The sequence below is a fragment of the Rhamphochromis sp. 'chilingali' genome, assembly GCF_963969265.1.
Source record: "Rhamphochromis sp. 'chilingali' genome assembly, chromosome: 5".
Classification (NCBI taxonomy): Eukaryota; Metazoa; Chordata; class Actinopteri; order Cichliformes; family Cichlidae; genus Rhamphochromis; species Rhamphochromis sp. 'chilingali'.
The window spans coordinates 37,347,834-37,362,709 of NC_137932.1; the positions used below are offsets into that span (position 1 = coordinate 37,347,834).

Genomic DNA, 14,876 nt, shown 5'->3' on the forward strand with positions numbered 1-14,876 from the left:
ACCTCCGCCTACCCTACTCCTGCTTTACAGGTGAAAATAGAGCAAAAGGACCGCTAGTCTTTGACTTTATTTATTTTCTGCTGTGTTTCACTTGCATCTATTTGAAAGACTGAGTGTAAACACAAAAAATATTTTCTTTTATGTGCTGGAATGTGTAGAAAATAGGTTTAAATGTTAAACAAATTTATTCAAGTCAGAGAACGGTGCATATAATTTTATTTTTGCTTCATGCATGAAGTTAAAAGATTAAAACTGATAAAACAAGTTAAAAAAAAGATACTTTTCCATTTGATTACATTTTGTATGATGGATTATGCAGAAAAAGTAGAATTGGGTTGACAGATCTATCGCTTTATCACCTCCTCAGGTTGTAAATCATGTTTTTAAAAAGTAACTAAGTAGCTAAGTAACTAAGTAATTAATTACTTTTGAAAATAAGTAATCAGTAAAGTAACGGGATTACTTTTTTGGGGAAGTAATCAGTAATTAGTTACTGATTACGTTTTTCAAGTAACTTGACCAACACTGTTCAAAACAATCAACATCAAAGAACATGTCCCTCAAACAGTAAATTTTCTTCGATGTGCATGCAGCGCAATAAGCAAATCTCACCTTTCTTGATCTTGTGGATGTGACCCAGCGAGGTCCCGTTGGTGCCCACTGTTAAGCCCATGCTGGGCGTGGGGAGCTTCGGCGAGGACAGCATGGTGGGAGTCCCATTGGGAGAGTAGGTGAAGAGAGAGCTGCCAAAGCTCTGTCGCCGGCCCTCCCGTCGATTGCTGTCGATGGCTGCTTGAAGCTCGTTGGGGTTGCTCAGTGCCCTCTTTTCACATTCATATGGGTACAGGTACTTCATGTATCTGAAATCAACAAAGTGCACAACAGGTGTGCCCTTCTGAGTTTTCGAAGACAAAGTTTGGCCCAACTTCAGCTAACTAGGACTGATCGGTCTTAATACAGGGATTAATTTCTACAGCAACAAGTATGGAACGATTTAACTTTAGCTAACTCTTGCTTAATTGCTTAATTAAGAAAAAGGGTGCTATTAAGGGTATTTTCACACGGTATTTTGTCAGTTTAAATCGGACACTGGTTCTGTTTCCCCATTTGGTGTGTCTGGTTGTGAACACAGTAATCACACTTGGGTGTGGACCAAAACAACAGCACGAGACCCTTTGGAGAAGGTGTGAAATTGATGCGAACCAACTATCAGGTGTACGTTAAACGTTTCAGGTTAAAAAAAAAAGTCCCGTAGCCATGTATGCTTTGTATTCTTAATGCGGAAAGGTACTATGGATGTGCTAACAACTAACCGTGAAATGAAAAGAAATTCTCCATGTTCTCCAGTAGACCAGAACACGGCACCTTCTTCCTGTATTTATTTTTCTTGCTCCCGCCTCAGACACATCCGGCAAATGAGTGGACTGAACATTCTTACATGTTTTGTAGTAACGGATGCATTTTGGACTTCTGCATGTGAAGTCAAACCAAACCAAAGGAAAAACTACAAGTTTACAAACTCATGACCAAAGTCGGGCCAGAGTAAACAAACTACAGGTGTGAAAACGCCCTGAGTAACCTTTAAGCACCAGTTAAACGAGTGTTTTTATACTGACTGTGTGCGAAGAGTGAAGGCTGCACTGGTGATTGAGGTAGGCAGGTTGAGTCCTTTGGTGATCTCCCTCCACAGTTTCTTGTTAATAACCTCCACCAGGCCACCCTTCTCTGTTACCAGCTTGTACAGCATGTACAGATCCAGGACCTGTTTGGCCATGATGGGAATACGATTCACTGGGGTTCCTGCAGCAACAGGAAACAGGAAAAAAATACAGTCATGCTCCACCAATAAAATACATATGAAATAACATCAAAGACAAACAACAGTACCTGAAATAACAGTTGTCTCCCTTTAGCCAATAAAGGTGGTGCGCGGTCACACCCATTCATTTTACATGTTTAAGACAGTGCTGTAGCTCACAACTTAATTGTAGCAAAACCTTCTTTGGCTCTTTTGTCACGATTAAAAGACCACACTTTTACCATTCAGTATTAGCAAACAGTAATTTGCCAGTGCAAGGTGTTGTTTAAGTGCTCAGAGTGACGGTGCTGCGGTCGAGTGGCGGAGCTCACCAACGCGCAGATCTAATAGATGCTTCGCCCGTGCTAGGAAACTACACTAGGTTTGCTTTTACCCTTGAGCTGAACCAACGAACTTGGCATCCAGGCAACCCCACAAATAATCAACCAGATTCAGAACAATTTACTGTCTTTTGGCTAGATGTTAAAATACAAAACAATGGGCAGAGTAAGACCACTTATGACATTAACGGCTTTACATAGAAACGAACAAGCATCAAATATATCAAACTCCTGTGAGCGTCAGTGGTTTGTGTCCTTGTATGACCACGCTTTTTTCCAGTCCACTCCTGATGGGGTTCAGAGGTCAGCCCTCACTTTTTAACTTTGAATTCTTATATTTCAAAACCTGGAACTATTTTTCCACTGAAAACTGTCATTTTTACAAGTATTTACCTTAAATATCTAATATTTCAATTACAACAACACGTTATTATCATTAGATACTTTTCAGCTTATTCACAAGGGCACGCCACTGTGGGCAACTCCACGTGTTTAGCTTTTACACTTGCTGCCCTCCCTGACACAACCCCAGAGAGATTTGTGGTTCCTCTCAGAACTGAAAAGGGGATCTTTATCTAATTAGGGGAATTAGAAACTCTACTACTGCACAATAAACTTTGTCTTTTCCAAATCCACATTTAAAATACTACTTGGAAATCTTCTTTAAAATAACTTTTCTTTTAAACCAGAGGGCGGGGTTAAGGGGGTTCAGGGGATGTCCAAAGAAACAGGTTTTTATACCCAAAGGGCAGTTTATCAAAACTTAGATGTGTGACTCATTTACGGCTAGTAAAGATAATTGGAAACAAGCTAAGACAAACTGTGATGAGAAAGAAGTTGCTCTAAAAATGTCTGGAAAAAAAGGCAGAGTAATTGTGACAGCTATTTTGATTTTATTTGAGAAGATTATTAGAATTTAGTTATTGCTCAAGGTCAAAGTACGGAATAAAACGCTTTCCTTTACATTACTAATATGCTGTATAATTGCTATTATTATATTGGCTGAAAAACCAAACCAATCAAAGCATTTTTTTAATCAATTTGTCTTCTCAGTGATTATAATTCTCACGTCATATTTCTTATAATGGCCTAGAGATGGCGCTTTCAGAATCTAGGAGCACACTACCAGAGGCTGTGTGAACATCTACTACTGCTTGGCTTTTTGTTTTTTCAGTCATGAGCAAACTTTTCTTTTCTCCCATGTCAGTCGTCCGCCCACTGATCTGATCATATCAGCCATTGGCATCCTGTGAAATCAACACGGCTTCAAGAAAATAATTATCTCAAGTTGGCAGTCTGGCGTTAGCACACTGAACACAAGAAAATACAAACTATTCACTTTTCTTGTTAGGTGTTTAGATAAGAAGAGTGAAAAGTGGTTATGCGTGTAGTGTTAGAAGTGGGGGTCGAGCTATGCGGACAGCCTGCAGGATGGGAAGGTAAACTAATCCATCCTCAAGCATCAATACAGTGTGTCCCTTCTAGTTATAGCCTGGGAACGCCGACTTGCTGTGTGACCATAAAGCAATCATCGCTGAAATGAATAAAGATCCCACCCATGCCAGTGAAAGATGAGTAGACAGTGCTGTGTCATATATCAGAGAAAGAAGGGGGTGGGTGATCATCCTCTCTCCTCATCACATTAAGAAGCTGCCAACGACAGCGGCCGGAGATAAGGCGGGGATATGTGATACAGCAAGATAAGAAATGGAATAAATAGGACGTCCTATAGTTAGTGAAATCAAATTTGACACAGGGGGACAAGGATATGAAAACATACCTCGTTTTTGCATGAAGCTGAAGAGGTCATCCAGAAACTCTTTCCTCTTTGGGTCTCCATCCAGTTCATAGAGCTGTGAAGAGACAGTGGATAGATGGTGTTTAGGGCTGAACGATATATCGCATTTGCGATAATATCGCGACATGATCAAGTGCAATTTTCTAACCGCAAAGGCTGCGATTATACTCTGGACATGTTCAAATTCATGGGCTGCATCCTCCTGAGGCCGCATTTGTAGACCGATTACGTCACAGCGACGCGCCGAAGGCTGTCCAAATTACTACCATATCCCAGAATTCATAGCGCGGCCCAGCCAAACTCCAGTTTCCAGCAATGGCGGCCGCTACTAAGTTTTAAAATTACTCATACTAATCTTTCTGGGTCACAAAATAAACTTTTAACATATTTTCAGGCGAGAAAGTAGTTGTGTAAACATCAAATATCTGCTCGGTTTATCAAGATATCCCATATTTGCAAAAGTGCTTCGACGTTTTCAGAGGCGTCTGCTACCCACCAGCTCGACAGCTAGCCGGGAGCTCGAGGGTTACTGATGCGGCCGAGAACGGCACAACTCCCGGCACATCATTTTCAGATCACCGCGGAGTTTCGCTGCTCGGGTTAAACGTAATATATAAGTCACTTAGACAACCTAAAAATGTTATTGTTGGGCTTTTTTCAGTGTTTTGTTTGTTCGTGAGTAAATCGGTTTGGCTGAGATTAAAGTTATTAGATTAGATAAAATAAAACTTTATTAATCCCCCGGGTGGGTTCCTCCTTGGTTTTCACACAGCTGACTAAACGTCAAACAGAAAACTTATTAAACAGAAGTATGAGACAGTCGAGAATTTACACCAGTGTCTGGTTATATTTTAGATAGCAAGAAGCAGACGGCCGAGTTTATTAAACTCCACCGAGACAGCGGTGACGCTAATCAGAACTAGCCTTCTGATTCAGAAGGCTAGACCGTCCAATTTCACGCCTTTAAATTTTAAAGGCGTGTTTGTGTGTGTGTTTATACAATTGCTATTATGTTTGCACTTTATGTGTAATGTTACTGACTGCAGAGATCAGTAAGATGTGTGTATTTTTTATTTATTAGTTTTATTTATTTAATATTATTTTTTAATTGAATGACTGTCTAGTAGTTCACAGATGTCGAAAAACTGAGTGTGGTAAAGCCACTGATTTTTTTTATGTATATTTCTGCAATCTGCACATTGTACTGACTTTCATTTTAATGTTTACACCAGGGTTCCTTGTCAGCACTTTATGCTCAGATGTTTGTAAGCTAAAAATAAACTATTGTGTATGTTCAAATATACTGTTGTGATTGAAGAAGTTAAATAAAAATGTCAGTCATCAATTCATGCATCACCTCATGTCATCATAACAGAGGTCTGTCTTCCAGGAAAGAACAGTTTAAAATTAATGTAATATAGTATTGGCCATACTATATGATGTATTGCTTGTCTTTGTTTAATAATACAGAAGACAAAGACCTTAAAAAATAATCGCATCGCAATCGCAATATTGGGGCAAAAAAATCGCAATTAGATTATTTTCCATAATCGTTCAGCCCTAATGGTGTTTTTAAATTCTGAGACTACAATAAAAGTATTTTTAAAATATGGATAATGATTAGTCAGTGCTGTAATATGCAACAACAAGACGGGAGGTGGGGCCTCCGTCTGATAATAAGAAGATCTGAGAGACACAGTAGACCTTGTGGCCTGATGAGGACTTGATTAGGTACAGCTGTTAGCGGGGCCTGGGGCCTCGGAAACGTCAGTGAAAGTTGGCAGTAAAAGTGAAGGGGGTTACTCGAGGGGGTGACAATGAGGCCACCGAGCCTGTGGATGTTTTTTTTCCTGCCTAGTTTCTTCAACGTGACTGTGAAACATCCTCTTAGAGTTCTGTTTACTACACGCTCGCATTTATTCGAAAGCGAGAAAGCAGCAGGCACACATTCGCCATCTTCAAACTTCAGCGGCGTCCGCAGTTATATTTACAAGGCTCGATAAAGCGCGAGAGTATCGACAACTGTACATCACACCGTGCATAAGTGAGGTCACGGAGTTTCATAATGTGTTATTGAAAATAGAAGGTTGTGAAACACAATGTACAACTGAGCACCACCAAACAAAACCACAGAAAATAGCACCAAGGCGTATTGTTACTACACAGCCACCAAAACAGCAGCCAAGCCACGAACCCTGATGTTGTAGACGCCCGTGAAGCGCGTTTGATATCACGTCAGGAAATCACTCGGCTCAGCACAAAGCTGACGCAAATAACCATTGTGAACATTTTGTCTGATAGCAAATTGCAGCTCTTTGGATTTTGGTGTGTTGGTGGACAAAACAAGCAGCCGGCAGACGCCTCCACATAGTTAATACGCAAAACAAAAAAAACACAAAACAAAAAAACCCACCATTGCAGAAAAGTAACAAGTCATGAAAGCAGCATTCCCATAGGAATGCAACACAAAGCATCTAGGGTGTGTACAATAGGATACGTGCCATTAGACAAAATGAAAGCAACGCATGATTGACTTGGGAAATTCTCATGACCTTCCTGCTCCGGGTCAAAGAGTAATATGCAACAAAGAATTTATCAAACGAGTTAGTAAAAAGATGTAAAATAATCCTCCATATTGTCCTGTAACCTGTTCTTGCTACATGAAGAAGAAAGGATAAAAGGAAAGCCTTTATCGCACAATGTTCCTGTATCTTGCTACCAAATTTGCCCCTCTCTGTGGCATTCAGCTCTAATTAGTGACGCCAAGCAGTCGTGAGATCTTATTATCTAGTGGGTAAGGGTTAACAGAGGGCCGGAGAGGGCTGTGGGGGATGCCAACTAATGTAGACGCCTGCTGGAGGCAAAGGGGGAGTTTTAATTACAGGATGCATGCATTTTGTGAAGTGCCGCGCCATAAATCTTAGAAATTACCCTCTCCCCAGCTACCACCCCCTCCCCATGTTGCTTTATTTGCTCTCTCCTGCCTAATCACACCAATAAATATTTCTCTAGAGGGAAGCATTCAGATTCCATTCCCCATTTAATGCTCACGATGTGGTAACAAAGCAGGACAATGGAAATCGCTACTGTAGATTTAAATACGCCACACATGATAAATGAAAAAACTGAAAGGTCTCACCTGATGTAATAGTTAAAGGTAACATTTTCATGTGTTAGTGTTACAGCACTCAAAGACCGTGGCGTGCTTATTTTTGGCGGTCTTTCTGCAAACTAATCAAGTGAGTAATCTTTAGTGAAGTCTGAAACGTGTTAACAAAGTATGCTTGTGCATATCCAGGTTCAGGTTTCATCCAGGTTTCACTGATGATAGATGTGGGTGAGGTAGTCTGTCCTGCTTAGCAACAACGAACAATTTAACTATACTTTAACAATATTGTTTTAAAGCCAAATAACCAATCCAGTTAGTATAAAACTGCATAAATGTCTACTTGGACTGCAATACTCTTAATCTAATAGAGGCAACAATCCACATTTTAAGATATGAGTTATTTTTTAGTTCTAGTTCACTCACATCATAAATCATGATTGTAGTTTTGCTGTACTCTATCTACTGACTTGGTATGAGTGAGTATGGAAACAATGCGATTGACAGTAAACCTATGGGAGGGTTTGCTCCACCGTGCTACATCTAAACACCAAATGAAAGAACGGCAGTAAAGTTGCACAGACTTGAAAAAACAACTCTGTGCTGCACTGAAGTTACTGTGAAACATGTGGTTGCAAAGCAACTCATTAACTCTTTCTGTTGGCTTTTTCCCACTTTGATTCAGCTTCTGTATAATTTTCCATTTTTGCTGGCCTGTGTCTTACTTCCTTAACACTCTTCTGTTTCTGGCCATCTCACGGTTTTATGTATATATAACCCTTGTGTAGATTTACCACCCTACCTACTTACATATGTAGAGTATCTATCAGGCTGAGCTGGGTGTGGATGTTTTAGGCTTGTATAGACTTTCATGTCTATAGTATGCACACCGGGGCAGGGGCCTCTCCTGGATTAAAGCGCTGTTACTAGAAACTAGATAAACGACTAGAAACTGGGCCAACTGGTAGCACAGGGTTCATGCCCCTTGTTCCAATCCTCTAGAAAAAACAAAAAAAGACAACTGGGATTGCAGAGATGACTATTGTGTTTTGAAACTTGCACTAGCTCTTTGAAGCTCTTTTAAGTGGGAATTCATATAACTGTACTTATAGCAGTAAACTCATAATTACAGCTAAAGACAGGAGTGTTATGGGGGTAAATTGCGACAGTAGAAAGGTCACCAAATGTACTCTACTCTGTTAGTGATTTATTGTTTTACTGCTGTCTTGATAGTTTCCCACCCTGACACCCTGTGTATGTAGGTCAGTGACAGCCGGCTACATATGAATTGAAACTAGGGTCGGAACAAAAACAAAGTGGTTTTATACTACAAATAATCAGTAACCAAAGAGCAGCCTTTGCAGCCCTCGCTGAAGTGACAATAACAGTGCAGTCGGAGTGCATGTGTGTGTGTTTTTAGAGGGGCTGGCCGCACCACTGTTAATGCAAATGGCAGGTGTGCTGGCACACAAGTGTCACATAGCAGATAATAGAGGCTTGCAACTGAAAACCAAAAACTGAGAGAAGTCAAGGGTATCACCTACATGCTTCCTTACACCTGCTCATCACCTTGGGGTGAGGCTGACACACAAACACATGCACGCTAACCTACACACCTGTAACACACAGTAGGTCAGAGCAAGACAGAAGAAAAAAGTAGTAACGTTTCGTGCTCGTGGTGGCATCACTTTGACAGCATTTTTTTTCCAGGGGTGCAGCAGGTAACTTAACTATACAAGGAAATAATTCACATAATTTTTGAAATAATTCAAAAATGGGCACATACACTTTTTTTTAAAAATAAAGCCCAATAGCCATTTGATCTTCCTTTTTTGAATGATCCTACTGTCAAATCATACAAGATAAATTTTGATGTTTGAAATGGACAAGGTGGGGTGTGGTAGTACATAAGGCCATTTGTTTCAGTCACATCTTCTGTATGGTCCCAATACAGTCCTCACTGGTTACCCAGTTATCACGTATAGCCACCAAGAAGCTTGTTGCATATGTTAAAGCACTTTACTATTCAGAAGGTTGTTGTCAGTTCTTGTCTTTACATATCTGAAATGTCCTTGGGCACTATAAATCCTACCATCAGTCTGTGTGAGACGATGTTAAAGTGTGTCTCCGGATGCAGACTGGAGTGCTAAACATGCTTTAAGTGCTAGGTAAGATTAAAAACACGATCTAGAAAAAGGTAGAACACTTGGATGGAAAAAAAGTAACAATTTTCATACCCAGTGAGATTAGTTACATGGGGTAATTCTAAAGTAGCTGTTAGTGTGAAGGCAGTGGTCTATGCTGTCCAGGGTGTACCCCACTTCTCAGCTAATGTCTGGGAAATGTTCCCAAAGGTGTCAGCAGGAGAGCGCTGAGTGTTGAAGGGAATAAATTGGCAGCGGGTGAATGTCTGAACCTAGCTGAATGCATCACAATGTTATTAAAGAGGTAAAAGGCTAATTGGTCCAAAACAAAGAGCCTCTATAAAAGTCATAAATTTGACTTAAGATAGAAATAACAGACAGGTTATCATCAAATTCTTCAGCTTTCCAAACAAAAAACATTCCATGTTAAAAATGCAAACGTTACTGTGTTGACTAAGTCTCACAATAAAACATTTTATTTTCCTTCTTTAACTTAACTTCATGTGCAATAGGTCAGAGACGACGTGAGGGTTGAACTTTAGGCCATGATATAACCTATTATATTGTTTAAACTAACAAATATATTGTATACTTCATGACAGCTGAGGGTTGAATGCATTGTTCTCATTGTATTATGCAAAGGAGCTTAATAAAGTGAATGAGCTTGTTTGGTTTTGTGCAGCACGACATTATAGCAGCTCATAATTCACTTGAAATGCACAGTGATAACCTCGTTGTGTGTGTTATAACGTTCCCTTTGTATGCATTTCATTCAACAGCAATCTTTGTTTTTCAGCAGCTATGGATGGCAGTACTAACCCCTTCAGCCAGTGTCAAAGGAGCAGTTTCACAACATCATATTAATCTTTGTCTTTGCATTGCCCCACCTAATCTGAATGGAAGGTCTAGTATGGCGTAATTTCTAGAAGGCTGTGTTAAAAGGAGTATACTGTATATGTAACCGTGGTTGAAGTGCTCAGTCAGCATGCATGTGTTAACACTGGTTTGCTTTATTTAGCTCCCTTTATATTGATAAACTGCCTCTGTGAAGCACAACCTCTGGTTATCATCTCTAAAAGCCCAAAAGTTCAACAGAATCTCATGAAACGGAATAAGGCATTTAGAGCACAAGGCACTAACCTGGCCTTCAAACTCCTTAAATCCAAATCTAATGAGTGTGTGCAAGATGCCCCTGAATAAGCCTGTCGGCAATCAACAATAATCCAAGGACCCACTGCAGACTCCCAGTGTCAGATACCACAGGACAGCACTTAAAAAGTCCTGTTTTGACAGCACAGGGAAGACCTATACAACATTAGGTGCTGGTATCTAAAATTGGCAGTTGGGTTGACAGAGAAAACAAAAATAAAGGATGTGCTATACTCAAATTAGGGATGTTCCCGGCAGCTAGTTTACAATATGCTTAAATGAGAAAGGCAGAAAAACTGAGTTCAACATCAACTATACACTGTTTTTGCTTTAATTACTTTGCTATACCAGATGATATTTTTTAACAAGATGACTCAGGGCTCTAGACTAACTTTTTGACATGGGCGCACCGGTACGCCTAACTTTAAAAATTTAGGCGTACCGGCACAAAAGTTAGGCGCACTCAAATTTTTCAACCGCATCGCTTAACACCGCAGTTTTACATGTGCACTTTCTTTGGGGGGGGAAGTCCATACAGACAATATTAATTTCTAAATTATTAACTAACAAACTTGTGCTTAAAGTGCTTTGTCAATATTGTAGAAAATGTTAAAAACTTAATCATCATCTTGGCCTCCTCTGACAACCTGTTTGCTGCTGTCTGCTGCTGAAAGGCCGTGGGGAGAGGGGACACTTGGGCAGTGCATTTACTGCAGCATATAATGTGTTTTCTGGATACACTGTGCTTTTTCAGCATTCAAATATTGATGGCACCGTGTCAGAGCACTGGCTATGAATTTCAGACAGATCAGGCCTTAACTTAACAAAAAAGTTATCAATAGTTCTTTTCATCTTTTCTTATTACCCACAGCTACAGTACATCCACTTCTCTCAGGCCTAGGCTGCTCACTAGGGCTGAGTATCATCACTGATTTCTATAATCCATTCAATTCCGGTTCTCAAAGTCCTGATTTGATTCAATTTAGCCTCAGACAGTCAGAAATATTATAATTCTGATCATTTATCAGTACTGATACACATGAGACTTCATCAGAATTGTGAAAATCACAGCAGATGCCTTTGTGTGAAAGTAACTGAGAATAAAACACAGGAAAACATGAAGGAGATTTTCCTGGTCTGGCTTTTTTATAGCAGATAACCTTAAAAATATTCTGCAATTTTGCATAATTTTAAGAAATTTAAATTTCTTCAGTATTGAACAGCAGAAATTAGGCTTTCTTGTCCGAGGTCATTTAAGTGAAAAAAGAAAAAGCGCTGTAAACAACGCTAGACTGGTGGGTAATAAGCGAATGAATAATGCAGAAAACAGATTTGAGACGGGAAACTGTTCCTGAAGTACAGAGAGAGAGAGAGCTGTGCAGGAAGTGTGATTTTTATCGTGGTGGAAGCAAAACAGCAAAAGTCAGAGGGAATTCATGACGACATTGATCAAATGTGAAGCGCAGTTTGCTGCTTCTTTTGCTGCAGGCTCGGTGAATTTTGGTTGGAGAGAGGCAAAACCTGCAGCTCAGAATCAGCGCAAAAAGACGTAAACACAGCGCGGACCCGAAGAATCGCTAAGCTCCGACAGCGTGTCCGTGTTCAGGCCGTCGGGTGAGAAAGCCGAGAAAGACGAAGCTGATTCTGATGTGTTGGGTCCGCTCCGTGTTTAGGTCTTTGTGTGGAATCCGTTAATGAATTGATATCGCTTTATTCAAGCTACTCACCTCTCTCTTCCACCTGCACTTTCAACTGGACCACGGCCAATCAGAGAGGTCCCGCCCCTGACTATCTCTGATTGGTTTAGTCCACGATAGGGGCATAATGTGTGTCTGTTGTTGACCACAAGGAGAGTTACAGAGATTTTTTTTTTGTTACCGGAACAGTTGGTCGCACCTGTGCGACCAAATATTTATTTTTAGTCGCACCACTGAAAAATTTGGTCGCATTTGCGACCAAATTGGTCGCACTCTAGAGCCCTGTGACTAGAACTGAAAATAACTGTTTTCAGTTATTTGACAAGGCTTTAGACGAGATGAAGTGTTTCCTCTTGGTTTTTGGTTTGTCACTTGCAAAGATGACAATGCGTGAGTACTAAAGTTGTCATCACAGCAAGATCATTTAAAAAAAAAAAAAAAAAAAAGAGCGGCCTGAGACATTCACACATTCAGGATACTGCTGAGTCTTCATCACCATTACAGGCGACCAAATGCCTCCCCCCTACCACCCATAACAAAAGAAGCACACGCAGTAACACCTAACGCCTAATTCAGAAAACACAACATAATTTACTTACGTTTGGATTATACTCTTTGTTATTTTCTGTATCACTGTGTTCAGCTTGGACAGGAATTTTATTTTAAGATGGCCAGCTTACAGGTTTCAGTGGGGTATGGAGGTGGAGGTGGATCACTATTTTTATAGGCTGAAACGTGTTAGAGCAGAAGTCAGAACACTATGTACAGTCAGCCTTCATTTCCTTATAGAGCAAGGCTGGAAGACTGAGGCATCGTCCAACTTAATAAGCACAATACTGCTACAAAACACAATACCCTGCATTGCATTTAATCAGCACTAACACCTTTACGGTAATGTTAATATTCACTGACGCTGGTTAAAAAACACAAAACAAAAGAAAGGAACTCTGTTTTTACTGTGTGACATTTGAAAGAAAAGGAATCAGATTCCATTCGTGTTCTTGTTTACGATGACACATCCAGCATTCATCTGCTAATCAAACAATGTCAGCACAACTGAAATTATAGTTTCCGTGTGCAGAGTTCACAGACGTGGGCCGTCAGTGCTTATCATGATATAATACTTTTGAAGAGGGAGGATTAAAAAAATAAATAAACTTAAGTGCATTCACACTATTGCTTTAAACCTTGACTCCAAATATTAAAAAAAGCAATGTATGTGCTCTGCATTTAGCAAATCTAATATATTTTGACATAAAGAACCCAGACCTAGTCTAGGATAGAGGGAGCCACCCCTTGTGTCTTCATAATTTGACTTTGACTTCATATTTCATGCCATCTTGGAATTTTTGTACTTAAATTATATTATTATTAAATTATATTATTATTAAAGTACAGGGAGTGCAGAATTATTAGGCAAGTTGTATTTTTGAGGAATAATTTTATTATTGAACAACAACCATATTCTCAATGAACCCAAAAAACTCATTAATATCAAAGCTGAATGTTTTTGGAAGTAGTTTTTAGTTTGTTTTTAGTTTTAGCTATTTTAGGGGGATATCTGTGTGTGCAGGTGACTATTACTGTGCATAATTATTAGGCAACTTAACAAAAAACAAATATATACCCATTTCAATTATTTATTTTTACCAGTGAAACCAATATAACATCTCCACATTCACAAATATACATTTCTGACATTCAAAAACAAAACAAAAACAAATCAGCGACCAATATAGCCACCTTTCTTTGCAAGGACACTCAAAAGCCTGCCATCCATGGATTCTGTCAGTGTTTTGATCTGTTCACCATCAACATTGCGTGCAGCACCAACCACAGCCTCCCTGACACTGTTCAGAGAGGTGTACTGTTTTCCCTCCTTGTAAATCTCACATTTGATGATGGACCACAGGTTCTCAATGGGGTTCAGATCAGCTGAACAAGGTGGCCATGTCATTAGTTTTTCTTCTTTTATACCCTTTCTTGCCAGCCACGCTGTGGAGTACTTGGACGCGTGTGATGGAGCATTGTCCTGCATGAAAATCATGTTTTTCTTGAAGGATGCAGACTTCTTCCTGTACCACTGCTTGAAGAAGGTGTCTTCCAGAAACTGGCAGTAGGACTGGGAGTTGAGCTTGACTCCATCCTCAACCAGAAAAGGCCCCACAAGCTCATCTTTGATGATACCAGCCCAAACCAGTACTCCACCTCCACCTTGCTGGCGTCTGAGTCGGACTGGAGCTCTCTGCCCTTTACCAATCCAGCCACGGGCCCATCCATCTGGCCCATCAAGACTCACTCTCATTTCATCAGTCCATAAAACCTTAGAAAAACCAGTCTTGAGATATTTCTTGGCCCAGTCTTGACGTTTCAGCTTGTGTGTCTTGTTCAGTGGTGGTCGTCTTTCAGCCTTTCTTACCTTGGCCATGTCTCTGAGTATTGCACACCTTGTGCTTTTGGGCACTCCAGTGATGTTGCAGCTCTGAAATATGGCCAAACTGGTGGCAAGTGGCATCTTGGCAGCTACACGCTTGACTTTTCTCAGTTCATGGGCAGTTATTTTGCGCCTTGGTTTTTCCACACGCTTCTTGCGACCCTGTTGACTATTTTGAATGAAACGCTTGATTGTTCGATGATCACGCTTCAGAAGTTTTGCAATTTTGAGACTGCTGCATCCCTCTGCAAGATATCTCACTATTTTTGACTTTTCTGAGCCTGTCAAGTCCTTCTTTTGACCCATTTTGCCAAAGGAAAGGACGTTGCCTAATAATTATGCACATCTGATATAGGGTGTTGATGTCATTAGACCACACCCCTTCTCATTACAGAGATGCACATCACCT

General features: G+C 40.2%; 1 protein-coding gene across 2 annotated transcripts in view; it reads right to left on the minus strand.

The window, feature by feature from the left end:
* The window catches only part of arid3a (AT-rich interactive domain 3A), a 52,834-nt gene that overhangs the window by 8,597 nt on the left and 29,361 nt on the right, over positions 1 to 14,876 (minus strand). For both annotated transcript variants that reach the window (XM_080883263.1, XM_080883264.1), the window contains exons 4-6: positions 3,920 to 3,992; positions 1,617 to 1,800; positions 613 to 860 (exon numbers count right to left, since the gene is read on the minus strand). In XM_080883263.1, coding sequence (XP_080739389.1) covers positions 613 to 860; positions 1,617 to 1,800; positions 3,920 to 3,992 — 505 coding nt within the window. The remainder of the gene's footprint in view (positions 1 to 612; positions 861 to 1,616; positions 1,801 to 3,919; positions 3,993 to 14,876) is intronic.